This window comes from Mustela putorius, unplaced genomic scaffold, assembly GCF_011764305.1.
Source record: "Mustela putorius furo isolate JIRA1106 unplaced genomic scaffold, ASM1176430v1.1 tig00003974_pilon_pilon_pilon, whole genome shotgun sequence".
NCBI lineage: Eukaryota > Metazoa > Chordata > Mammalia > Carnivora > Mustelidae > Mustela > Mustela putorius.
Window position 1 is genome coordinate 1,514,468 of NW_025422117.1, and position 27,402 is coordinate 1,541,869.

The 27,402-nt window shown below is 44.2% G+C and overlaps 1 protein-coding gene across 1 annotated transcript in view; it reads right to left on the reverse strand.

Annotated features, from left to right (window-relative positions):
- Positions 1 to 230: 230 nt before the first annotated feature.
- GPC6 (glypican 6) overlaps positions 231 to 27,402 on the reverse strand; it is a 1,108,049-nt gene continuing 1,080,877 nt past the window's right edge. The window contains exons 7-9 of the mRNA XM_045070877.1: positions 23,271 to 23,407; positions 8,422 to 8,597; positions 231 to 4,671 (exon numbers count right to left, since the gene is read on the reverse strand). Coding sequence (XP_044926812.1) covers positions 4,469 to 4,671; positions 8,422 to 8,597; positions 23,271 to 23,407 — 516 coding nt within the window. The 3' untranslated portion in view covers positions 231 to 4,468. The remainder of the gene's footprint in view (positions 4,672 to 8,421; positions 8,598 to 23,270; positions 23,408 to 27,402) is intronic.

The window sequence follows — 27,402 nt, forward strand, 5'->3', positions numbered from 1 at the left end:
GAAAGAGTATCCTCCAGACACATTTGGGAAGGTCTTAAATGTTCCAAAGTTCTAAAAGTTCATGATTTCAAAAGCCAAGGATATTTAGGAGAGTGGTGCTGATTTAATCTATGGTTCTTTTTCTTTCTTTTAATATTGCAGTTTCTAAAAAGCTCTCAAACAAAGAGAAATTCAAAAACTCTGAACTGTAAGCTATGACAATAATTAAGAAAATGCAGAAAGGGCACTGGTAGATTTTTAAAAACTATTTTAATACAAGATTAATAGCAATTTTCTATCCAAATCAGAAATGAAAAATCTTAACCCAAGTAATATCCATTTGACAGTCACATAAAATTTTAGGTTTGATTGGTGCACACATTTTTTTTTTCCTGCATATATATATTATGCATATGCACACAGAGACCTCACTGTTATCCGTCTTCAGGTGTCTTCTCATGGAAGTACCTCATTACAAGGCAATGTCAAAGATTCCAGTAACTATTCAACTTTGAAATTGCCCCAGGCTAGGCTGAATCCCACACCATGGCAAAGCGTGACGCAGCAAGGTTCCAGAATGCATACAAATCAATACTCTGTTTGTATAACTTGGCCTGAAACTAAACACTGGCTAATGTCTCCACCAAGGAGAACATGTTGCAAATGTTTAAGTCATGGTCTCCTTTACTCTTCTCTTGGCAAAGCTAAACGGTTCCCCCCACTCCCCCCAGACACCCTCTTTTAAGTTAAAAGTCAGATCTATTAGTGACTGTAAGTAAATAAAAACGAGATTGTATTTCTGCAAGTTTTGGAGAAGTCAAAACTTACATTTGCTAATACTTTCACCTTTAATCAAACCACCTGATAATTAGCCTTGCAAAGAGAAGCAATAAAAGAATCATAACTCAGGAATTTGCTAAGTTTCTATTCCTCCTTGGGGACCTTAGCTGGTGTTGAGTGTATAGCCAAAACATGTATGTAATGGCTAAAGCATTAAAGTAGGCTAATGTCTGCAGCAGGGAATATAAATTAAATATCAGGGTTCTGTGTCCAATAATATTTTCAATGTGTTTGATTTATAGAATGTTACTTTTACAATTACTACTTAATAGTGTTTTTCAGTGTAGACAAAGTCGTATTTCTTATCCCTTACAATGAAAGCAGGTAATACCAGTTACTTCTCTGGGTCAATCACCGTAAGAGAGTCTGATTGCTAGAGCTAACGTTGTTCTATGATGGCGGTCGTCACAGTACCCCCTTGACCGTCATTAAGGTGACAGAAATCTGTCATGGCTACCCTTCGAAACAGAACCATAAGCAGAACTCTAACTCATGAATTTGCAACTCATTCTTCTCTGCTAAAGACTTTAGCCTCTGTTTAGCTTTTGCTATAACATATACAAAGTATAATATACACCAGTTACAGACGTGTATTTCTGTTAGAAAAATACATATTATAACTAAGGAACATGTAAAGAGAGGCACTTCAATAAAGCTAAGTGTTTGCGGTCATGTGCGTCACCCAACAATTTCTAGTGTCTGATTTCAGTGAGCCCATTCCTCCCTACTCCTAACAGAGGTTGTGATGTGATGAGAGAATTTAGGGGACATAAAGTAAATGAGGGCAGACTGGGAGACATCACGGAGCATCGTTTCATCCCCAATCGCTATGTTGAGACGAGAGAAATTAACGTGGCAGGGGGCAGGGGAGAAGAGGAATGTTGGAATACTTACCAAAATGGGATAACTAGATTAACTAGATTAGACTAAATCCCTTAGGAGAGAAAACAAGTCTCACGTTACATTGGTCTGAAAATCCTACAACATAGTCGGATGATGATAAAAACTAGGAAGTACAATTTGAATAATATTTTGACCACATCCATGCAGGGGACGAATATTGTGGCATCATTAACTGAGAGTCATTTCAGCTCTCTGCCTGGCTCGTACAGATCACTGTATCTCACCAATAGGAGTAATATCGATCATGAAGGTGTTGAGACACATGAAGCAGGCATGTATATGTTATCTGTGTGTTTAGTGTATATGGAGCATGGGTTCACATTCATTAATATAATGTGTATTTATACACTTGCACAAAGCCTTTTGGGGGTGAAAGCAGAGAGGAAACAAGGCATTCTGATCAATTTCACAGAAGACAATGCAGAACTATTGATAAAAGGAAAGACTTGGAGTTTAAAGCCATAAAAATAAGTTATTACTCAAATATTCCAGAAAATTAAGATTGATTTAATTTGTATTGCACCTTATTTATTAGAGAAAAGACAATACTGATTCCTGAACAATGAAATGGGCAACATAAATGATTGGTCCTCCATAGAGATCTTTTCTGAGTGATTGGTGATAGGAAGCTGAAGTCTGGAGGTGAAATGGATGGTTTTCTAGAAGTATGCAATGCTGAATAAGATTAGGTGTTAATTTCATGAAGATTTAAATGAAAAGATGCCATAAAGTCTCTCAGAATCCTACTTCTTATAGGCATCAAATAGCCATAGATGCTTCTAAATACTTTGAAGTTTTGCAAAAGTGCTCAAATGTACTTAATACTATTGTGCCACATGTGTTCTACTTAAATGTGACGACTAAATCAATAACTAATTATAATTTTGATGAGAGTGAAGATCGAAAAAAAATACCATTTACGTGCCATTTCTGCCAATGGGTTAAATAAAATGTGACTGGCATATGGTGGTGTCTTGAAACATTACTTTTCTCAACCCCAGATCATCATCAAAACCAAGAAACACATGGAGAGCCAATTGTGTGAATAAAGCCCCAGTTTGGTTTATTTTGCTTCTATCTACCACGGGGAGCATAAGGCCTGGCTTTGGTACACTTGGAGGGTCAGTTAGGCTTGTGGCTCTAAAGTGGCCTCTTGAGTTAGGTCCCATGTCCAAGTGCCAAGCGGGAATCCTAAGCTGAAGGCGTCCGTGGAAGCAACGGTTTTGCACGTACACCACATTCTATGGTTTCCATTACCAGGACAGTCCTGCATGCCCATGGCTCCCCCCGCGAGCTCGGTACCATCTGGAGTACCCAGGACAAAGCACGCTCATGCAAAAAAGGGTGTGCCCTGGCAAACTTTTAAGAAACGGACAGTTAGATACGTAAAAAGTTCTCTTTCTTGATTCTTGGTGCTCACAGATTGTTGAGGAATCCCTTCTCTGAGCAGCACAAAACAAGAAGAGGTGGTTGACAAAACATTTTCGTTACAAAGGTGTGTCAACCCTGAGCTTGGAATTAAGAAGTTAAAATCTGTGATTTATATATATAGAGATATAAAAATAGATGATCATACTAAGACTAAAAAAGTGAAAGAAATCTCCATGTCAATACTATATATATATATATTTTTTTTTTGACTTGATAGTTTTTGTTGTGAGTTATTTTGTAAGAGAATGCCCTTGTGATGCAGAAACCAACTGACACAAAGCAAACTGTTAAATATGAAAACTCACTTATGGATCTAATTGCTTCTAAGTTCATCAAAAGAGCTCTTATTCTGAGACAGTAATGAGCACAGGAGCAGAAGTGTCAAATCAATGTCCAACCTGTGACTAAAGCAAAGCCATTGTATCACTGAAGATTATTTCCAATTCAGATCCTTAAGGAAGATGAATGGATGGGAACATCCACTAGTCCCTGGAGATGGAAAGAAAAATCTGTGCCACTTGGATACAGGGGACAGACACTAAGAGAATTAAGGAAAATGGTGCCATCATTGTAATTGACATTGGGCAAGATGAGAGAGAGGTGCTGGGTCGTGGCAATTTTACTCTCCTATGAACGATGGAGTTCTAAATTTAGTATTGGTACTCGCAAATCAGTTTGGTATTGTGTGGCTAGAGTGCAAGATGGTTCCGCCAAGACAACACTGTATTTTCACCACCTTAAAAAAAAAAAAAAAAATCTCAAACTTTCTCCCCCAAAGCATTTCATAAACCTGATTTATCACAGAAAAGCTTACACTGGGAGTCGGCGGGCGATGCTGAACTTAACAGTGTTAAAGCTCTTTTGTTTTTCTCTCTTGTTGGCTACTTTGTTGAAAATGCAGTTGTCTTGGGGGGTTTGGCCTGATTTACAAGGAAAATTATTTTCTTCCTGCCTTTTTCTTCTTTTTTTAAACGGGAAAAAGAAAAAAAAAACTCACAACGCGAGATTCCTTTACTTACTTCTGCAGCATAAAAGCAAATGAAGGTAAGAAAATCTCCTGGTACGAAAGATTTGAGTAAGAATTCTCTAGAATAAACAAGGTCCCCACAGAGAGCGGAAGGAAAGAGGAAGCAGTCCAGTCTGGCACCCAGTACTCTTTGGGCAAACAGAAAGGGAGGCAGAGTGCAGTCCTGTCTCTTCTCATAGAAAACATTAAGTTTTTGTGGCATGGTCCATTGTCCGAGAGTGTAAGAAAAGAAGTGAGTTGGCCATTCGGATAGCTAAAATGCAGTTTTATCTGACCAAAAACCCAAGATTATCTGCACAGTCTCTGCAGTGCCAGGACGACGCAGACCAGAGATCCTGAGAGCAGGGAGGGGCCGAGCTGGGCTGCCGAAGAGTCCACCTCTCTCCGGTCGGGGTCCACCGCGGGGGCCTCTGTTGTGACGAACTCAAACTCCGTGGGACATACGTCATCCATGCACCCGCTGCCGCTGCCCGAGCCGCTAGATTCATCGCCTGGGGGTGGGGGGTGCATTGAGAAAGAGAGTTAGACCAGGACTAGGTCACCAGATTTGGGTCTGGTCGTAGAAGGGGACATCCCACCACCCTCCCGACCCTCACCCCAGCGGGTCTAGTGTCAGTGGGCAGGTTTGTGATGGGTGGGCAGAGCTGACCAGAATAAATGTCTGAGACACAGAGCTATGCATTCTGGACCCGATGAGGGTCCATCCCTACCATGTTGGCACTCGAGAGGCATTTATTCTGGCTAATGTTGAAGTTGCTTTAAGATACTCCGTCCCTCGCTCTTGTGGTACCCTGGGGCCATTGTCGTCAGCAGGTAGCATGCTTTGCTCAAGGATTTTGAAATGAGGTTTAAAGCAAAAGAACACGGCTACGTAGGCAGTCTGAGCCACAGGAGCGTGTAGTGGTGAAAGGCACATATTATTAGGACTTTGTGGAACCCTGCTTCCACCTTTGTTCTCCTCTAAGAGTGAGGACGAGCTCTGTCTCCACCGACTTCTCCCTCTGACCCCTGGGGTTGGCAACTGTGACCAGCTCGTTGTATTTGCTGGGGCCATAACCCAAGAATGGCTTTTACATTTTCAAATGCTAAAAAAAAAAAATTGAATGAGAACTTGTATTTTGTGATGTAGGAGTAGAGTGTGTGCGAAATTGACACGTCAGTGCCCGTGGGAGGCATCACACTGGACACGGCCAACCCCGCCCCCGCTTCTGCAGTGTCTCATTCTGCGTTCAAAGCTGAACATATTGCATATCTGGCTTTTGACAGAAAACATTTGCCATTCCTGCTTGAAAACTTCTAAGCTTGCTCTAGTCCCACCTCTTACTGCTTGGTTCCTTCCTGTTTCACAAACCCTGGGTCTCAGACCTGGGTCCCAGTTTGGTTTCCATCAATTTCTAGCTGTGTGAAAAAACTTACCACCATTTGCAATTGTTGTATTAACTTGCTTGTTTTCCTGTGTCCCCTGTGAGAGTGGACACTTGTGGAGGGTAGAGACTTTGTGTGGTGTGTACCGCTCACTTCTGGATCCCCATTGCCTTTAGCGGACCCTGGCATGCAGCAGGTGCACGAAAGTTACTTGCTGAATAATTAAATGTGCTTTGGGAAGCTTCCTCGACTCCTGTCCATTTCCTTATCTCAACAGATGCAGACAATAGCATTTACAGGAAGAGTATGTAGGAAGCCATTCTGGTGAAATGCATGAGGGCACCAAACCCACCACTTGCCATGATGCCTGATGGGGGAAAAATATGGTTTCTACAGCAAAAAGGACCTAGATTTGAACCTGCCATTTTTTTTTTTTTTCTTTAAGTGAACGAGGGCAAGCTGTTTTCTTTAGGTGAACGGTGGCTCTGCTTCCTCAGCTGTAAAAATGAGAGTGTTCCTATATGTTTCACAGGATGGTTAGGAGTTACAACGGAAATAATGTGCCTGGGAGGAATGAGGAAACTATAAACCTGGTAATGACAATTTACTATTTCCTCCACTTGCTCAAAGATTCATTCCATAGACCTAAATTCCTCCCTGTTGGCCTGAAACAAGGATGGGCTTGTTGCGTGGCGCCCAGAATTCTGGCGCCATCTTGGGCTCTAGATGTCACGTAAGTGAGGCCGAAGTAATGCAGGGTCTCCTCTACTGTCCCCCTGAAGAAGCAAGACACAGCTCAACACAATTCTTCTTCTTCTTCTTCTTCTTCTTCTTCTTCTTCCTCTTCCTCTTCCTCTTCCTCTTCCTCTTCCTCTTCCTCTTTCTTCTTCTTCTTCTTCTTCTTCTTCTTCTTCTTCTTCTTCTTCTTTAACAGGACATCTAAATATCAGGTAAGATCCCTTGAATACACTACAGCAGGTTCTTAACATTTTCTCGGATTTATCGTTAGTGGCCTTTACAAGGGGGAAAATGCCCATTAATTAAATTCAGAGATACCAGAACTGCTGAGGGAATTGTTCTTAACACTGGTATTATGAACAAGAAGTAATATAACCTTTACAAAGATATTATTAAAGTGATGTAGAATATTAAAACTGTGGTAAGCAAATAATGACAGGAGATTCCAGCTGAGGAAAATAATGGCCCTGTCTCTTTCTGAAAAGGAATCAGAAAGGCTGGAGTTTCAGGGGTGATTTTTTAAAATGCCAAAGGCAGGAACAGTGATGATGGCTGTAAGATGTGATAATAGTTTATAGGGTAGACACTGTCCTAAAATAAGGGACCAAATACAGGGCTTGGGTTAGAGCTAAGTGAGGCTCTTAAATGTTGTTGATTTTTATTTTTCTTGTGGGGGGAAGTGGAGCACGATCTCTCCTCAAGGACATTCCCTAAGCTTTGCAGACTGACATGTATATAACATCTTTAGGTCAGAGAGAAGAGAGAACCAAGGCCAACCTCAACTAATTCTTACATTATCTTGAATTATTTATTCCTATAGTCATTCTCCAGATAATAAAGCATTTCATGAGAGAGAGAGGACAATGCTGCTCTCAGAAGAGCAAAACTAAGGAGTGCGCAGGGGAGAAGCAGCAAAGGCCCTCGTGGAAGGTTCTCTTCTGAAGAGGGAAGACGAGGTTTCGTGAAGAGGAGAAATAATAGGAGAAATGTGACAGCAATAAAGTCTACTGGGTTGGCAATTATCCTGCATTTAGAAAATTAATTTTTGAGTTATTTAAAATGGAATGAAGCACTAAAAATTTTCTGCAGGGGACAACTTGGTAGGCTGATGGCTAAGACTTGGATGACTTAATGTCTTCCATCTGGAACTTGTTTCTTTCTATCTCATTAATTCAAGCACACAAGCATCATCTTTTGCTTCAGTGACCAAATTACAGACTCGATGGTGACTGCACAACTTATGTTCAAGAAATCTTTTCCCAAGAACTCTGTGTAGGGATACATATCTTTAAAAAAAAAAAAAAATCCCAAAACCATAAAGCGAAGTCTCCCCAATTTGTATAGTTATGCATCCTAAAGCCACTTACACAACCCCCAAATTTCATTTAACACTCACTTAATAGTCTTTCCAATCACTTCTGATATTTTGTGAGGGCTAATAAACTAGTCATGGGTCCTACTGCACTGGCATTTCGTTATTTCTGTCAATATGTCTGATACGAATGTCCATGGCTCATGCACATGAGGGACTGAACAGAGGGGCAGCTCATGCAGTTGAATCCAGAGCACATGAGATTTTATCTTGGGTCCTTCACAGATGGCCCCAAATGAACTTCCCGAAGACCCAGCCTCACAGGCTAGAATGCTTCTCATTCTACGGAAGAGAAATCTAAGACTCAAGAAATAGTTTGCTTAGGACCCCAGACAGTAAGTGATAAAACTGAGATTCCTGCCCCACCTTGTCTGAGGAAGCTTCAGAACATTCTTCTTTTCATGGCTGGGGGAGAGGACAAGAGTTTGGGGCAGAGATATAAATGATGATGGGCGAAGGAGAAGATGAGAACATTGCTTCATGGCTTGACCATGAATAGATCACCTGGCAGAGGAGACCCAAAGTTAGCTTGGGAAGCGCCAATGTAATCCAGTGAAACTATTCCTTAATACCAGTTATGATTTTAGTAGAATCCTAAGCTTTGTGGGCCAGAGCTCTCTGTCCAAAGGACTATTAATAGCTCTGCAGACTAGGGAAGCAGGACACAAGATTAAAGGTGCACACTGCTCTTGAAGAAAAAGTGGGGTATCATCGACAACCTATTTCTCACTGTGGAGGTTACTGGTATCCGTAAAGACTTCCTTACTCGTGTCCTGGAAGTTGACGTCATTGCCATTGTACGCGTTCTTTAGTTTGTTGGTCATCACACGTAGAGCCATGATCTGCTGCCTGATGAACGTGTCGGGTCGTGTGATGTCCACGTCAACCTCAGGGTTGTTAATCTGGTTGGTCAGCCCATCGTTCATGATCTCAGGCAAGTATCTGCGAGGCCGACAGGAAGAGAACAGATTAGCATGAGGCAGGAGGGGCCCGGTACCAGACTGTGCTGTGCTGTCTCTGACAGAGGGCCAGGACATCCGTACAATGGAGATCGATTCCTGCAAAGAAAGACCAAAAAGTGAAAACAAGGAATAACTTTTCTCAGAGGGAGCTGTGGCTAAAAAGATGGTTTCGGGGTGCTTCATAAAATGGCACTGAATTTGTAGGGAGGCTTGCCAATGAATGAATGTTCAAATGGGGACTTAAAGAAATTGTTTCTTAAAATTAACTACTTTCCTCCTCTAGCCCAAATGGTAGATACTGAAGTCAAGGGCTTGCTAGCTTCCTCAGCTCTCTGGTTAATTTTGCTGAGAATTGAACTTGTAAATCACGCATGATCTTAGAGAATTCTCTTGTACGAGGATGCTCTCCCTCAGCTGAGGAGGCCTTACCTCTGACTTGAATCAGAAGAAACTTCTGGATATAAAAAACCACCTTTGGCAATTCGAGGTGTAGCCAGTGAGCCCTGGAAAGTCTGAGGTGCCCATTAGGGTTTTTGTTTTGTCACCGCATGTAACAATATTTGATATTGGGCAAAACAGAAGGATAAAATCTAATGAATCTTTAATTCTTATGACTGGCAAATTTAGATTCATATTCTTTTAACTTGAACTGAAATTTTAGGACTGTCAGTCCTTCGAAGCCAACTGCCCAATCTGCCTGTGTGCGTTTATACCAGTGGAGACTATAGATGGCGGGAAAGTGCCTAGAGCCGCCTCTGACCCCTCATGCTAACGACCCGCCCAGTCACAGCCCTCTTCTCTCCTTCTCCCAGAAGTCCCTGCACCCGATGCTTCTATCTCATTTCCTGTGGCTCTCCCGGAGTGCAGAGGGCACAGCGGCCTCACACCGACTTTGGGACCTGCATCTTCCTTCCCAACGCATCCTGCACCCATGATCTGACGACTCTTCATGAGCTATGGCTTTCATCATATGACTCTTCTGTTGGAAAACTTGGTGATAGTAGCGGATATCTCCTGACTATATATACCCTCAGGCCCTGTGATAAGCACTTCACGTGTATTTTAGAATTCAGCCCCCTAGTGAATCCAAGAGCTATGTGCTATTGTATATCCATTTTGCAAAAGAGGACACTGAGGCTGAGAGAGGATGGGTAACGGTGCAAAGTCGTGGCATTAATGGATGGCAAAACCACGATCTGAGCCCAACAGGTCTAGTTTTAGAGCCCACGTGTCCAAACTGTGCACCGTACTGCCTGATTGATGACAAATGACAGTTCACATTTTATAGCTCGGCAGTCAGAGCCCATTTCCATCCTGTCTCTACTTTCTTAGGCTGCAACCATCCCTCCAAGGGGCCCATCTTGCCCTGCAGAATCTAAAGCCTGTACACAGCTTATATTTACCTGTCCCGCAGGCTTTCCTTGCCTGAAATGCACTTTCAAATTCAAGTCCCAAATATCCTTAAAGACCCAGGTCAATCTTGGCTTTGTCTTGAAGATATTTTCCAGCTTTTAGGGACCTATGCATCCTTTTGGAGGGCTGCCATGTTCATCTGGGCTTTTTTTGGTGCAGTGCACAAAGTCACCCGCCGAGGGAGGGAGTTGGGCTGAGATCCAGCTTGAATTCTCTGCCCACAAAGCGATGTCCCTGCAGGGCACCATTCACCCGAAGGGACACAATTTTCTTTTCTTTTTGTTCTATTTGTTTTATTTTCAAAAATTTCAATGCATACCAAAGCATAGGCAACTGTATAATGAACCCTCAGGTACCCATCTGGGTGTCCTTTTCTAATTCTTACAAAGGTACTTTATTTGTCTGTGTCCTGGTAAGAAACAGATGGTACCCGCAAAAAGGTAATAAAGAGAGTTTGCAAGGAGAGACAACTTACGAAGGTGAGAACAGGGACACCAGCGCGAGAACCCCAAGACTGGCCATAGCAGGAGGGCCGGAGGGGAAGGAAGGGTCCCCAGTTATGCACAGGAATTGAAATCTCAGCGAGCAACCAAATGACACAGCAACAGCCAAACCAAGGCCTGTCCGGGAGGGAGCGAGGGAATGATACCCTGACTTCCCTCATACCTCCTTCTGCAGCCTCCCAGCGGAAGCCAATGGAAGACGGTGGGCCAGAGGACCCCGTGGATGGAGTTTGCAGAGATCCTCGTTCAGGGCATGGACCCAGGTGGAGGGATGAGGGGCGGATCTCAAGGGAAATCAGGACATCCAGAACAGGGACCCGACCAGCCGGGGACAGCCCCACCTAGAGCTATATCATCATCCTTCTACTGCGTTTACTATGATGGTTTGCAAGCTGAGAAAACCCCATTCCTCTATGTTGGCCTTCCTATTTACCTATACTTGTACAGTATGCTTATGTTTACAATTCTTCCCCTTCTGCGGGTTATTTTCCATGTTCTGGAAACTGAAGGCTCTCTATCCATCAGCCTCCCAAAGAAGACATGGAAACGTACAGAGATTTTTATATTTAAGCCATTTTTCAGTTATTGAAATCTTAGGCATGGTGTATTTGTGTATGAATTGGTTTATCCACTTTAAATCAGAGGTCCTCGGAACAAGCCCCTTGTCTTCATCTGTATCTTAAATAAGATCGACTTCACCACGTTCCCCACATAATGAATAATAAAACACACAGAGTGCATTGGACATTCTTTTCCATAAAGCTTAATAGTATTTGCTGCCCTTAAAAAAAAAAATGTTCTAATGGAAATTTTTAAAAGTCACAGGACCGTCTCTCTGTAGTGCTGCCACAAAGCGTAACTTCTGCGCTGTCTTTCAATATGGCTGATACATTAATACATTCTTGTTGGCTTCTGGGCTTGACTTCGAAAACGTGACATTGGGTTGACTGTTATTGACATCAGTTATATGTACTGGGCTCCACGAGCTCTACTTAATTACTAGAGCTCATTGGTATGAGCAGCAGCGAGGGCGGGCTAGCCTTTGCTGACCCGGGAGTTGAGAGTGGCTGGAAGGGCCCCTCGACTCTTGGACAATGATTCCTGCAGCTGTACCTAGGCCAGGTCAGAGGAGGGCTTTGTTTCTTTCAGATGCTGCGCGCACTGCACGGCTCGCCGAGACTCATTTATCAGAAGCCGACTGCGAGAGCTTACATGGGAATGCTGCCCCTGGGAGTCTGAGCATCCAGGAACAATAAGAGACTGCCAAATCCACCCAGCCTCTAACTGTGCCCACTGATGCTCGGCTGCCTGCAATAAAAACAAGGAACAATGCACCCGTGTCCTCAGGAACCTTTTCTCCTTTCGCTGTACTCAAAGGGTAACTTTAGAGACAATATGGAAACTTAAACCGCAAGCACAGTTGAGAAAGAGAATGGCCACCTTGTCACTCCAGAGGTACACCCCGAGGCCAATTCTATGGATATCCAAAAGGCAGCTTGAGGGATCTGTAGAAGCCCAGGACTCTTTGTATAATGCTCGTGTCCTGAAGACACGGACGCCTCTTTGAGCCCCTGCTATTGTTTATTAGACTTTGCATCGGCTTCTTGGCCCGATGGTGTTCTGTGTTTGTACCATTACAGTTTGGGGAGACACGGGAAGGAAGCAGGATCTCAGCACAGAGAAGCCAGCTTCCCAGGCTGGATGCACATTTATCAGGGGCAGGGAGAACCCAGAAATGAGCACAGATTGGAAGGTTGAATGAGGTGTCATGTTCGTCAACGGTTCATGCTCAGCGTGGTGAGGGGAGCCATCCATGAACATTCTGAACCCATCCATAAGCCCGTTCTGGCTACCTTCTAATCTGCAAGAGAGGTATAGGAGCTAGACTTGCAGTAGTTTTGCAGAATTACTTTTCTTCACATCTGTTAGGGGCTGAATGTTTGTGTTCCCCTCAAGTTTACATGTTGAAAATCCAATGCCCAAGGGAATGGTTTCAGGAGGTGAGATGTCTGGGAGAGAATCTGGGCATGAGGGCTCAGAAAAGAGACACAAAGGGCTAGGTTAGCCCTTGCATCATGTGAGGACACAATGAAAAGTGGAAAAATCTGCAACCCGAAAGAGGGCTCTCACCAGACCAGGCTCTCACGCTGACGAACTTAGACTTCCAGCCTCCAGTTCCTAAGCTACTCAGATGTGGTATTTTGTTACAGCAGCTTGCATGGACTGAGACAGCATCTAATTTCATATCGTGGACATAGGCTTCCTTGATTACATCCACATGTTACAGCTGATCAGGGTAGTAAGTCCTGTAGGAACTGGGGGGTGGGGGGACTTAAATGTTCAACCTCCTGAGTGGCTGCAGGCTCTGTGCTGGGGACTCTCAGTGCTGGAGTTGACATCTTCTGTCATCTTCCCGTCACCCGACACCCCAGGAAGTTCCCCCGACCAGGCACCATGTGTGTCATTGTCACCACTCAAAATCACTCCTTTCGGGGCCCCTGGGTGGCTCAATGCCTTCTGCTCAGGTCATGATTTCAGGGTCCTGGGATCGAGCCCTGCATCAGGCTCTCTGCTCAGCAAAGAGTCTGCTTCCCCGCCCCCGCCTGCCTGCCTCTCTGCCTACTTGTGGTCTCTCTCTCTTTTTCCTGTCAAATAAATAAATAAAATCTTTTTTTTTTTTTTTTAAATCACTCCTTTCAGTTGTTAGTTGAATGTGTCTGCCAGGGGGACAGACGTGTTGACCTATCTGTAGTCTGTATTTCTTACCACCTCATTAATGCCGGTGGCTGCTCTGACAGAAGGAGCTGCACAGTGGGAGAAAGGGACACACACAATCTAATGGCATTTAAAAGCCAGTAAAAGTCTGAAAAGTGAGACATCTGTAAGGAAGGGTAGCCTGGTGGTGCCCAGTGGGGTTGACAGGAGTCCAGGTGGAAGCTGAGGCAGGAATGGGGAGACATGGGGTCCCCAGGTGCTGCCTTGGGTTTGTTTTAAGGTGACAGATGCTTCTTCCTACTGCTCCTGCCTCAAGGCACACTGAGCAGAGAATGCAAAGCAGATTCCATCCTGCTTGTTGACCAAATGAGCTGCATTCAATACATGTCTCTCCAGCAATTTCCAATTCTAAGCTACATACTCATTCCTTCCCGTGGGAGAGTTTTACTAATCTAAGAAGTATGACAGTAATACAGGTCCCAAATTTCTTATCTGCAGTTCCAAAATTTAAGAAGTTTTCCAAAGGTTTTTTTTTTTTCTTTTCTTTCTTACACTCCTCTTGTTAACAAAACTTGATCTGATCCGAAATGAGGCTAATCAGAGCTCTCATTTTTCCCACTTGGTGGGATTAGCAATATATCTTGCTGCAGAAATTGAATGTGGTTGATTGTGAGTTACAATCCCAGACATCACCCACTGGGAGTATTATTCTGTAATGTATAGTATCAGCCCTGGGAAGACTTTCTAAAAATCAAAAAGGAGTCTGAAATCTGAAACATGGATGGTCTCAAGGATCTCAAATAAGGGACTGTGAGCTTGTGGTACCCATAACTTCTTTCCCAAGCTTTTTAAAAATTGAAGTTCTAGACTTCACACCTGTTAGAGTAGCTATTATTTGAAAACAAAACTAAACAAAATGACAAGTGTTGGTAGGGACATAGAGTGGAGTCTAAGTCCCCAGCATTAAGCTTCTGATTGCACGGACCTCCATTTCAAAGACAGCATCTTGAGCTAAAGCATCAGCGGCCACCTGACACGGCCACTCGTAGAAGAGCCAGAGAAGAAACTAGGCTGTTTCCACCCAGAAGGGGCCCCTTTCAGAAAGCCCTGGAAAACCTGGGGCTGCCTGACTGCCCCACATCTCCTTTCCCATGGCCCAATTCCTACTCTTAGGTTTTGTATTAGGACATCAGCCAATTGGCAGTGAATCTGAGAAATTTCTGGCACCCTACACTTGACCTGGAGAAAGGCAAAGCCCCAGGCTGTCTCTGGGACTCCTGATCTTGCTATGTGGTCACTGAGCCTGCCATGAGCTCCCCAGGGCCCCTGAGTCATAAATCTTATTCCTCAAGATTCCCTGATGGTTTCCTGCTGAAGTGTATCCCGTGATCATAACAAGAACCACAAAAGCCAACCTGGTCATAAGTAGGACGCCCTGCTTGGGGGAAATGTCTAGAGGGCTTGCTATGAGTGATATGTGCCCAGGCCAGCATGGCAGGTGTCCCTAACCGAACATGCTACCATCAACAGGTTTGGGAACACGGAGAAACTGGAACTCTTGTGGTCGCTAAAGGGAATGTAAAATGAAGCAGCACTCTGGAAAACACTATGGCAGTTCTTCAAAGAATTAAAGTTAGACTTACCATACGATCTAGCAATTCTGTTTCTGGAATTCTTAACCCCAAAGAATTGAAAGTAAGTATCAGAACAGGTATTTGTGCACTTCTGTTCATGATGGAATTATTTACAATTGCCAAAAGTGGATGCGACCCCTGTGTCCACTGATGAATGCACAGGTTCCTAAACATGGTATGTCCAGATAGTACATCCAACCTTGAAAAGGAAGAAAATTCTGACTCGTGCTACCACATGAATGGACCTTGAAGACAGGCAAAGTGAAATCATCCAGACACAAAAAGACAGATATTGTACAATTTCACTTACATGAGGTAACTAGAGGAGTCAGAGTCATAGAGACAGGAAAGAACTGTGGTTGCCGGGAGGTGGGGACAGGGAGGAGTGAGGACTGAGTCTTTAATGGATTCAGAGTTTCAGTTTAGAAAGATGAAAAAGTTCCGTGGATGGATTGTTGGTGATGGTGAACAGTAATGCCAATATACCCACCGGCCGCTGAACTGTACCTTTAAAGGTGGTAACAGTGTTACATTTGACATTATGTATATTTTACCACAATTTAAAAAAAAAAAAAAAAAACCACTTTTAAGTGTAACTTTTCTAAGGGCTGATATCCAAGATCTATAAAGAACTCCTCAAACTCCACACACAAAAACCAGATAATCATGTCAAAAAATGGGCAGAAGACATGAACAGACACTTCTCCAAAGAAGACCTACAAATGACCAAGAGACACATGAAAAGGTGTTCATCATCATTAGCCATCAGGGAGATTCAAATTAAAACCACATTGAGATACCACCTTATGCCAGTTAGAATGGCAAAGATTAACAAGGCAGGAAACAAGTGTTGGAGAGGATTTGGAGAAAGGGGAACCCTCTTACACTATTGGTGGGAATGCAAGTTGGTGCAGCCACTTTGGAAAACAGTGTGGAGATTCCTCAAACAATTAAAAATAGAGCTACCCTATGACCCTGCAATGGCACTACTGGGTATTTACCCCAAAGATACAGATGTAGTGAAAAGAAAGGCCATATGTACCCCAATGTTCATAGATGCAATGTCCACAATAGCCAAACTGTGGAGAGAACCAAGATGCCCTTTAAAAGACAGATGGATGAAGAAGATATGGTCCATATATACAATAGAATATTACTCAGCCATCAGAAAGGATGAATACTCAACTTTTGTATCAACATGAATGGGGCTGGAGGAGATTATGCTGAGTGAAGTAAGTCAAGCACGGAGAGTCAATTATCATATGGTTTCACTTATTTGTGGAGCATAAGAAATAACACGGAGGACATAAGGAGAAGGAAAGGAAAAGTGAATTGGGGGAAATCAGAGGGGGAGATGAACCATGAGAGACTGTGAACTCTAAGAAACAAACTGAGGGTTTTGGAGGGGAGGGGGTAGGGAGTTGGGTGAGCCTGGTGGTGGGTATTAAGGAGGGCACATATTGCATGGAGCCCTGGGTGTGGTGCATAAACAATGAATCTTGGAACACTGAAAAAATAAAATTAAATTAAAAAAAATTTTGATATAGGTTACTTTTTCCCTTTCCTTTTTTTGGGGGTATGTGTGACTGGAAAATGGAATTGCTCAAAGCATACTGTGGATTTATACATTCTTCAAGACAGTTAAGCTGGAGTTACCTGTGATAGGCACTTCAATGGGATGTGACCCTATAATATGGTCAAAGGTGAGAGACTGACCCAGGAACATGAGATTCTCTGAGACCCAGCAGGGTGATCATGGGCAAGCCTCTTAACTACTTTATGAGAATATATATATATATATATATGAATAATATTATGTTGTTTTATAAGCTACCATATTAAGCTAAGGTATATGAAAATGCTTGAAAAATCTAACACACTATACAATGCATTCTTATAAAAATGAAGTTGTTAACATGGCCCTTTGGATGCCAAACTTGTTTCTTAGGAGCAGCTGAGGGCAGTGGAATTTGGACTTGTAAAGCCTGGACTCCTGTAGAGAGAATGATTTGTTGTGGCTTTCCTCCAGCTGGAGAGTGCATGGCATGAAATGGTTTGGGGACCCCTGGAGGACACACAGCCCATTGGTTGCCGCAGTGAGCAGAAGCTAAACTCTTTGACTTGGCCTCCTCACTCCTTGGCAGGATCCCCCTTATCCATCCTTTCTTTGTAGAACTGGAGGCAGCAAACTACAAAGTGGATGGGACAAAAGACCCAAGGAGCCAGCTCCGGGGTGCTGAGTTGTTGACTGTGACACCCTTCTTTCCTACTTCTGATGGCTGCACTTTCCCCACTTGCAGGAGTGCACGAAGCCTCCCTCTCCTGCAGGACAGCAGCCTTCCAGGGCTCTTCCCTCCCACATGTGCACAGAATGGAAAGACGTGCCCCAAGAATGCTGCTCTGACAGCTTCTAGTGCCTTCCCAAATGGATTCCTACCTTCCTGAATGCGGCTCCTGGCTGGGTGTACATCAGCTCCTTTACAGTTCTCTAAACTGCAGCCAGAGTGCTTTGGGACATATTCTGCAATCAGACTAAAACAATATTGTCCTGCCAGCTCCACCAAGTCCCTGTCTTTGACAGATTTCTCAACACCATGCATCATTTCCACCCTCTTCCATCTGCTCAGATGTACCCAGTCATGACTTACTGCTTCTTCGCTTAGTCAATCCACTCAGTGGCTGCTGAGAGGGACTGATGTACTTCCTAGATTTTTCTACTTTTCCTATTTCTTGCAATTTACTGTATTTACCTCCTGGCCCAAGGAAAGATTTCCTCGGGGACCCAGTTGTTTCTGTGAGGCTCGAGGGCCTTGAAAACCAGCAGAGGCTCCCTGCAAACTCGCTGTTTCCAACCCATCTGATTAACCCTCGCCCTCAGCCTGTGTCCTGCTGGACTCCCCCCAGAAGGCATTCGGAAGAAAGGACATGGTGAGGGCTAGACACTTGGCTTATGGAGGAGTGGATGCCGGAAGCTGCTGGCCGGTTTTATGGGAGGGGTAGGAATCTGGAAATCACTGAAGAAATCTGAGACATCGGGACCACGTGTGTCCCATCACAAGATCCACGTGCTGTTGAAAGTGACTTGTCACAGGGTGCTTTCAGCGCGCTCTTCCCGCCTGTCCCATCACCGCCCATGCTCGTCCTTCCTCTTCACCCCATTCCGCGCCCACCCCCCACCCCGTGGTTTTAGGGAAGAGGAAACAATCCTTAAGGACTGTAATGATGTAATTTGACATAGTTATGGCCTCGAAAAGCAAGAATCTGCCTCTATAGGAGCCCAAACGTAAGAGCCTATAGGAACAACGGGAGGGTTTTATTTTTTCGGCGGCTGTTACCTGCCCAAGCTCTAACCCGCATACACTAACCTTATACAAGCTGGCTCTCCTTTGGAGCCCGTGCTTTCCTGCCTGCATCTTGTCATTCTTCTCCCGCTCCCTACCCACAGCCCATCCCAGCCACCTGGCTGCCCACAGTGCCCTTCTCAGGGATGACGGATGGCTGCACATGTCCTTCTAGTGTCTCTGGGTTCGCCCTGGGTGTGTTCGGAGGTCTAGACTTGTAACCCACACTGCCCTGCTTTCATTCCCCCCCTTGGCTTTCTAGATTATTATCAACTCCCCCGTCCGTTACTTACTAGCTTCCTTTCGATTCTGATTTGTCTGAGTTGAGTCGAAGTTGCTGTGTCTTCTTTCATTTCTCTCTAAGAATTTGCTTCCATCAGTGAGACAGGCGAGAAGTTAACCTTGCAAACTTACTTTCCTGCTGGTCACTGAGGAAACCTCCTAGGCTGCTTTCCTTGACTGGCAGACACTGCTAAGAATTCTGAAGAACGTTCCTTATTGGCTGTTCTGATAGCAGAGGATGCGAATCTGAGTGCTAACTGCTGTAGACAGAATTTATATCTTCCCCTCGCAAGATCCATATGTTGAAGCCCTAATTCCCAATGTGATGGTATTAGGAGGTGGGGCTTTGGGGAAGTAATTAGTTGTAGGTGAAGGTGAAGGTAGAGCCCCCACCCCCATGAAGTTAGTGCCCTTAGAAGAAGAAAGGATTAGAACTCTCCTTCTCTCTCTGTCCTCACGTGGCAGAGAAGAGGGGCTGTTCACAAGCCAGGAAAAGGGCTGTTACTGCAACCCAAGCCTATTTACCCCTGATCTTGGACTTAGAACTTCCAGACCATGAGAAATCAGTTTCTGTTGAAGACACCCAGACTCTGGTATGTTTGCTTGCAGCCCGAGCTAAGGCATTAACTAAGCCAAGCCCTGGCCAGGGAATTCAAGGACCCATCCTTAACCCCCCCAGGCATCCCAGCTGAGACCAGAGGTTTATGCGGACAAGACCCTGCGTTGGAAAGGGGGTGCGGAATTTCCAACTTAAAATTCTCTCTTGATGCACATGCGAAGCCTAAACAATTCATTGTTAAGGCGGCTTCCACCTAGCCTGTGTTCCGGTTCCCTTTAGGGGCTGAGGGTATACATATGCTACGTGACCTCCTCAGCCCAGTTGCTGTTGTTTTTCATCTAAGGAAAGCCCCATTCAAGGAAGCATCAGGGTATGCGTGGAGGTCGAGGGAAAGCCATAAATTGTAACACGCTCCCTGCGTGTGTGGGAACCGAGAAGGGGTGTATCTTACATGTTAATAGCAGCTTAAACTAGGGCTGCCAGATAAAAGGACGGGATCGCCGGTTATATCTGAATTTCAGATGAGCAATGAATCCTTTTTTGAAGTGTAAGTGTGTTCCACTGGGCGTCTGGCGTTATGCGCTGCACTTAGCAACTTGGTCTTAGAGCCTTACTGTTCCAGGTGTGGTCCCCAAATCCTCAACCGCTGCATGTTCTGGAAGCTTGTTAGAAATGCAGAATCTCGACTCCCACCCCAGACTTACAGAGCCGGAATCTGCCCTTTTCACAAGCTCCCCAAGACTGTAGCCTGCATGTTAACATTTGGGAAATGCTGTTTCCCAAATGGGTTTCCCAAAGCCCTATTGTCAAAACAGGGTGGGAATTTTCATAGATGTAATTGCATTGGTCTTTAAATTGTCCCGGTAGATTGGCAAGGGTAAGGGAAGCAGGAAAGAGCTGCTCCTGACAAGTCTTTTTGACAGAATGGAGACGTCAATGCTGATAAGTCATCAGCATACCTGCAATTTCCCCCCAGAAGGGCACAGTCTCTTCCCTCGAGCTCCCCTCCTGTTTCCAGACCTGCATAGCTCCTGAAGCAGAGGGAGCTCTACCAGCCATGGCTGATGGTGGGAGCAGGAACTTGAGGCAGATCCTTATTCTAGAGAAGCCACTGCTCCCAGCCCCTTGGCCCTCTCCACCACAGCGGGCACCTCTATGGTCATTCTGCTCTTTCTGTTTAAAGTCACTATCAACAGGTGCCTTTCATTTAGTTATGGCTCTTTGGGAAAAGACGATACCCCTGGACATATCCCTGGTAGGAGTCATTTTGATTTCAGATATGTGAACACATGAAACAGGTATGCTCCTGAATCCACGAAGTATGGTAACGAGCTGTGGGGTAGCATTCAGGAAATAGCAGGGAGACATGTGGGTGTTGGAAGACAAGCCAGATCAAATACTTAGGTGGGAGGAGAGGGCGATGGGAGTGGGTGTGCATGGGAGAAGGTGGCTGCAGGAGTCCGATGGCTAAAACATAAAGGGAGGAAGAACTGTCTGGGCAGTCGGTGGTCTCGTGACGCAGGCTTGAGTTAGGAACTCCAGACCGTGACAAGCTCTAGTCATGCTAATGGGCCCCTCTGTTTCACAGTCCATAAACACTTGTTGATAGAATTTTTCTGTTAAGTCAAGGTTCTTGTTCTTTGAAACGAATAACCTCTTTCTTTCTTTTTTTAACAAAGATCCCAAATTTTAAGAAGGCCTATTATCTGAAAATCCATACTTCAAATGGAGGGAAAAATAGGTTATGACCTGCATTATAAGTGGATTTTTCAATCTACAAAATAGTTCAGTGGAATTGAAAAAACTTCTCTCACGTGTTCCTAGATCAATTAATATTTGGGTGAGAAGAGGAAGAAAGCTTCAGTTAAATTTAATTCGATGAGTCTTCACTGGTTATCTACTGACTATGCTATTAAATATAAAGTTGTTAAGATTTCGTGGCAGTGGAAGAATTTTTAAAAAAAGGAACTAAAAGAAATGATAAAATTTTAATTTTTCAATGGGAATATAATTTGAGTTAGAAATATTGGCCAGCCTCATTTAAAAAATAATAGTATACTGAGGTAGATTCTGGAATATCTTTGCAAATAATTTTATTGCCCTACATTTGATCATTTCAGCCACCTGCATAAATTTCCATAATGGGTTTCCACTGACATAGGATAAAATCAAATGTGGGCCCTAAGCACTGATCTGGGTGGTTCTCCACGTATGCCATCCTTTCCCAAGCCTACAGTGCAACAGCGCAGCCCTTGAAGTCCTCTCTGCAGCCACTGTACTTCTCATAGGTGGGCGGACAGCACTGCCATCAGAGAGTACTTAAAGCACAGAGTCTTGCAGAGTGCTGGGGCAGAGGGAGTGCTTAACAGCATTGCTGATGGCTGGAGAAACTGAATGAATGAATGTAGATTCACTACATCTTTTATAGAGCTAAAGATCTGTTTCATTTGTTCTAACCTTCGTTTAGAGGCAGGAGGATATGGATATGAAAAGAATACTGGGCTAGGACTTGGGAGATTTCCAGCTTTCATCCTTGCTGGTTGGGCAACCTTAGACTAATGGTTCCCCATCCTGGGTTTCTGATCTGCACAATGAGGAATTTGGCTAACCCCGGACTCCCCTAACACTAACTTTAATGGTCGTCAACTTCCCATTTTTTTCCCTAAGGGTATCTAGTCCCCTCCTCACGCCCCACCTGCAACATTTCTTTATCTTTCCTTTTGTATATGTGCTAAGAGCCAGCAACCTGTGTAACCATGGGAATGTAGTTCAAAACACAGCCTTCATTTCAGCCAAGGCTGAAAGGTAAACACAGATGGGTAACAGAGCAGCTCAGAAAATCAACCACTTTATTCATTAGGCCATCTGGTCATGCTTTCCAGTGTCTTTCTGTACAAGCATGAGGAAAAGACACATTAGAAGCTGTTGAATTTCACAGCTGAGTTTGCTGGCCAAAGGTCTCCTTCTTGTAAGGCCAGACCCTGATAAATGACGAAACATTTTTGAGGGGCCGGTTGTTGAGATGACAAAAAGCTGTCTACCCCCGTGATCTAGGATTTGGACACTGATATTCTGGAAAGATTTGAAGTGATTACAGCTCTTTCTATAGCTGTCCTGTTTTTGCCTTGTTAAGCTCTCCCCAGTATGGCTAATAATATCATTATCAATACATGCTAAAAAATTCAGCTCAGCAGTGTGAGAGAGAACATGTAATAAGCACCTCACTTGTGCCCTGCTTACCTTCTGCGGTTTCTTCTGAACTTAATATCCGTGGATCTTCCTATTTCCTTTTGATCACAGCTGCTTCATCCGCTTGAAAAGGCCCACTAAGACCCAGAACAGAGCCCCCCCCACCCGCCCCGCCCTGTGCTTATCTCCTCCACCTGCTGATCAATCCCCAAAGATTCCTTGAGTCCAACTCACCAGCTGCTCTGCCCACCTGCACCCCTGCTGAGGCGTGCTCAGGCAGCCTCCTCTCCTGGTGTCCTTCCCTGCTCGCCAGCTCCCAGCCAGTTCTCCCGTCCAACTCCTCCACCCTAGGAAAACTCGGGCCAACCCCGTTTCTGGGCTGAATCAAGAAATTCAGAAATTCCATATCAAGGGGCAGCCGCACTGGGCAGCCCAGCAGCGGGCTGAAAACGAGCCATTTCTCATCCGGAGATCCCGGCGGGGGTGGGGGGCACTTCTTGAGGCAGGGAACCTATGAGAACACCTTCTCAGTTGTCCCTTGGTGGTTTCCTTTTCCCCTCACCCTTCCAACGAGCCCCTCAAAAACTGTTTTTCTCCGAGGGTGAAAAATATTACAGTTGAACTTTCACTTCCTGTTTAACGTGTGATGGAAAGAACAGTGAGTCCTGCCCATTCACTATGGATAAAAATAGCTCTGCTGTCTTCAAGTCATTAAGTGAACATAAAAGGCGCTTTGTGATCTCAGGATATCCGTAACCTGGCATCTGTCACCGTTCCTCTGTCCTCATCCAGAGGCGAGGCACTCAGAACGAGGATTCCACGCTTAATGGCACCTTGAGAGTAAGTGTTCCCAGGTGCCCATCAAACCTGTCACTCTGAACAGCTGTCGCTAAGTGACGACGTGCCCCCCCACTCTCCGTTGCTTTTTGCATCAACAGGCCCATAGAACTGTGCCAGCAGAGCCTTCCAGGGCTGGCTGAGCAATGCCCCGACCAGAAGAACGCGAGTCCCCCTCACCTGGCTTTGCTGTGCCCATTCCAACACTCCTCTTCGTTGGCCGCGCCTGCTGTCATGCTCTCATCCTTGCAGATGGTGTAGGGCAGTGCCGACCAGACCTTTTTAGAGAGCTTCAGTTTCTCTTTTATGTCTGTGACCTGACCAAGAAAGCAAGGAAAGACTGAATATTCTCCCCAGCTGTTGCCCATTTCTACACAAGGACACGACACAGGTGAAGGTTAGAGAACCTGTGATAGGACGAGCACAAACTCTATCAGTTTTCAGAGAGAGAGAGAGACACCATGCTGCAGGATTGACTGCCCGGGCAAGCCTCCCTACCTCCTCCCTCAATCTTCCTCCAGCTCCTGGCAGAGAGTTCGCAGGTAATTGGCTTTTGTTTTCCATCTTTTCTGTCCTCCCATGCTTTGAATTAAAAACTTACGAAGCATCTCAATGGCTTCGGGTCCCTCGCTGGCTGGGAGAAACAGGTGTTCCCTATTGCAGATTTCCTTAAATATATTCTTTAGAGTTCATTTGCTTAGATGTCAGATAAATGCACAAAATCAAGGCACCGAGAGATGAAATGCTTTCCCCAATTGTCTATGTGTTTCTGTAAGAAATAAATATTGTCGCTAATTCGACTGCTGGTAACCTCTGCTCTTAACCGATGGACAGGTCTATACAGCACACACTTGGATGGTGAGTAGCAACCCAAACCCACTTAAAAGTCTCTCCAGCAGGAGGGGCACCTGGGTGGCTCAGTGGGTTAAAGCCTCTGCCTTCGGCAGGGTCCTGGGATCGAGCCCTGCATCGGGCTGTCCGTTCCGCGGATAGCCTGCTTCCTCTCTCTCTCTCTTTCTACCTGCCTCTCTGCCTACTTGTGATCTCTGTCTTTCAAATAAATAAATAAATAAAATCAAAAGTCTCTACAGCAGGAAGAGAAAAGTCATTCTGAATATAGCTAAGTGTAAAATCCGCAGCTCTATGGATGGATGGTGGGGAAAAGCTTAGTAACCCCATCTTTAGTGCTTTCAGGCTTAGCACTGACTTCACCTGAAGAAAGAGTAGAGGCAGGAATTCAGTACCATTTTGGTTCCATAATTAATGTCTAGGCTCCTGCAGTCACAACTCTGATTTTCTATTCTATTCCCTGTGTGAACATTGGGAATTGAAATGTATCTGTTGTAGGTTGAATCATGTTCAGCATTCATATGCTGAAGTCCTAACACTCAGTCCCTCAGAAGGTGAACTTATTTGGACATAAGTTTTTTGTCTGTTTTCTTTTGTTTTATCAGAGGTAAGAAAGTTAAAATGAGATTATTAGGATGGCCCTCATTCAAAGGGAAACGTTGGATACAGAGGTATGCATAAGGGTAAGACAATGTGGAGAAACGTAGGAGAAGACATCTGCCTACAAAGCCAAGGAGAGAGACCTGGAAAAGATCCTTCCCTTACAGCCTCAGAAAAAAACCAACTCTGCCTGCATCTTGAGTTTGGACTTCTAGCCTCCAAAGCCATGAGACAATAAATTTCCATTCCTTAAGCCACCCCATGTGTGATATGTGGATACAACAGCTCTAGGATACCTATACAGCCTCATAGAAGGGACAACCACTGAGACTTAATGGCATTATGTATTTGAGATCGATAGCCTTTGGAAATAAAGTTTATGTTTACTGTGGATCGAGGCTAGAGTTTTAGAAAAACAATTCCAAAGATCTTTTATCAGGTATAAGAGTAAAAACAAAAGAATATGTGATCTCTGTCCCAATCATGTTTCCCAGCAGTTGCAGAATTATATAGTCTTTGGCTCTTGCTTCTCTGTGATTCTGATGATGACAAGAGGCTTCAATACTGTGAAATGTTTGCTCATGCATAAGGGCTGAAGATGACCAGAATACTGAATTTGAGAATCTGGCACCTACCCTAGGTAGTGTGATGTTACTTTTGTTTTGGAGTGTGATGAGAGTCCACGAGTAATGACATTCCAAGAAGTCACTTACACACAACAAATGTTCAGGATGGCTTGAGACCTGCCTTCTCTGATTTCTCCCATTGATGCTGACTTTGGTCCATAGGCTACCTTAACCTCTGGCTCTCTTTCTGGCCAATCTGCTTGGGTACAGAGGTTTGCAACAAGAGTCCATCCTTTTCTGCTACTTTGGGCACAGACGTGTGTGCATGTTGTTAATTGTTTTCTTTTTTTGGCTTGAAAGACATGTGGCCATTTCTATCTGGCTATGGGTGGACATTCTGTTTATTGATTATAAAAAACCACAATCCCCAAAAGCCAACTAATAAATGTTGAAAGAATGACAGAAAAATCACCATTCTGCAGCCATCCCATGATAATTGAATCTCAGCAAATATTTCCTATAGAGGCTGATGTGGGTTGAATTGCATCCCGCCCAAAAGCTATTGGAGTCCTAACCACAGGACTTGTGAATGTGACTTTATTTGGAAATGAGGTTGTTGCAGAAGATCAGGTTAAAATGGAGTCGTTAGAATGGGCTCTACTCTAATATGACTATGTCCTTATTAAAAAGGGAAATTTAGGCACAGAGACAGATATACACAGGGAGAATACCATGTGAAGATGAAGACATGGATCAGGGGGATGTATCTACAGTCCCAGGAACATCAAAGATTTCCAGGAATCCACCAGAAGCTGGAAGAGAGTCATGAAACAGATTCGCCCTCACAGTCCTAGGAACTGATCCTGCTGACACCTTTATTTCAGACTTCTAGCCTCCCAACTGTGAGACAGTGAATCTGTTGTAAACCCCCCACTTGGTAGTACTTTGTTACAGCAGCCCTCACAAGCTAGTACAAATGCAAAAAACTTTGGGTGAAAGTTGGGTAGGGAATAGGATATTTACACAATCTCAGAGTATTCCCTACAGATTCCTCATTAGTCCAAGGGGAAAACTGGTCACTCTACAGTGCAGAAACTGGGCCGGCCCCCACCCTAACCAGGTGATCAAAGTCGTGGGACACAGTGATTTGGGGTGCCTCCAGATGTGAGGTGACAAGAGGGACACATAGGTGGCTAAAATTCGTAACCCGGATCCGATTATGAGGACACATCAGATAAACACATGTCCCAGTTAATGGACATTCTAGGAGATGATTGGCTTGTATACTTCAAAAATGTTAGTTGTAAAAGACAAGGGAAAGCCGAATACTTGCAAATTAAGAGGAATAAGACACATGACATTCAAAGGCAGCCTATGATTCTGGTTTGGGCATTAGGTTGGGAAAATAATTGCCAGAAAGGATATTATAGAGATAGTTGGCAAGCTTTGAATAGTGACTCTATATTAAATAATACTGGTTTGGTTTGGTGTTGAATTTTTTTTTTTAAGATTTTATTTATTTATATTACAGACAGATCACAAGTAGGCAGGAAGGCAGGCAGAGAGAGAGGAGGAAGCAGACTCCCCGCTGAGCAGAGAGCCTGATGCGGGGCTCGATCCCAGGACCCTGATTATGACCTGAGCTGAAGGCAGAGGCTTAACCCACTGAGCCACCCAGGTGCCCCAGGTGTTGAATTTTCTGAATATGAACTCATATTGTGGTCATATGGGAAAGGTCATGTTCTTAGGAGATACATGATGGTCTCTTTAGAGTGTTAACACTATTCAAAGTGTTATGGTTTCCACAACTTATGCTAGAATGATTCAGAAATCTTCATTGTCATTATCACCATTACCACATAGATGTATAGAGATAAAGTAAGATAGCAAGCATGACAAATTTTTTTTTTAAAGATTTATTTATTTATTTGAGAGAGAGAGAAAGAGAGAGTACATGCACACATGAGAAGGGAGAGGGACAGAGGGAGAGAATCTTAAGCAGACACCCACCCGGGTGCCCTGATGTGGGGCTTGATTCCATGACCTGAGCGGAAACCAAGAATTAGGTGCTCAGCTGACTGAGCCGCCCAACGGCCCTGCAAATGTGGCAACTTTTTGATGGTGAATGGATCTAGAAGGAAGCATGCAATTTTTTTAAAAAAAATGCCATTTTTCAGTGCATTTGAGTTTTTTTCAAAATCAAACATGTCAAAAACAAAATCTTTCACCTCATTTGCTCTGCAAGGTGGTACATTGCTGCCTCTCACCTTTGCAACCTGGGTCACCACCCCAGGTTC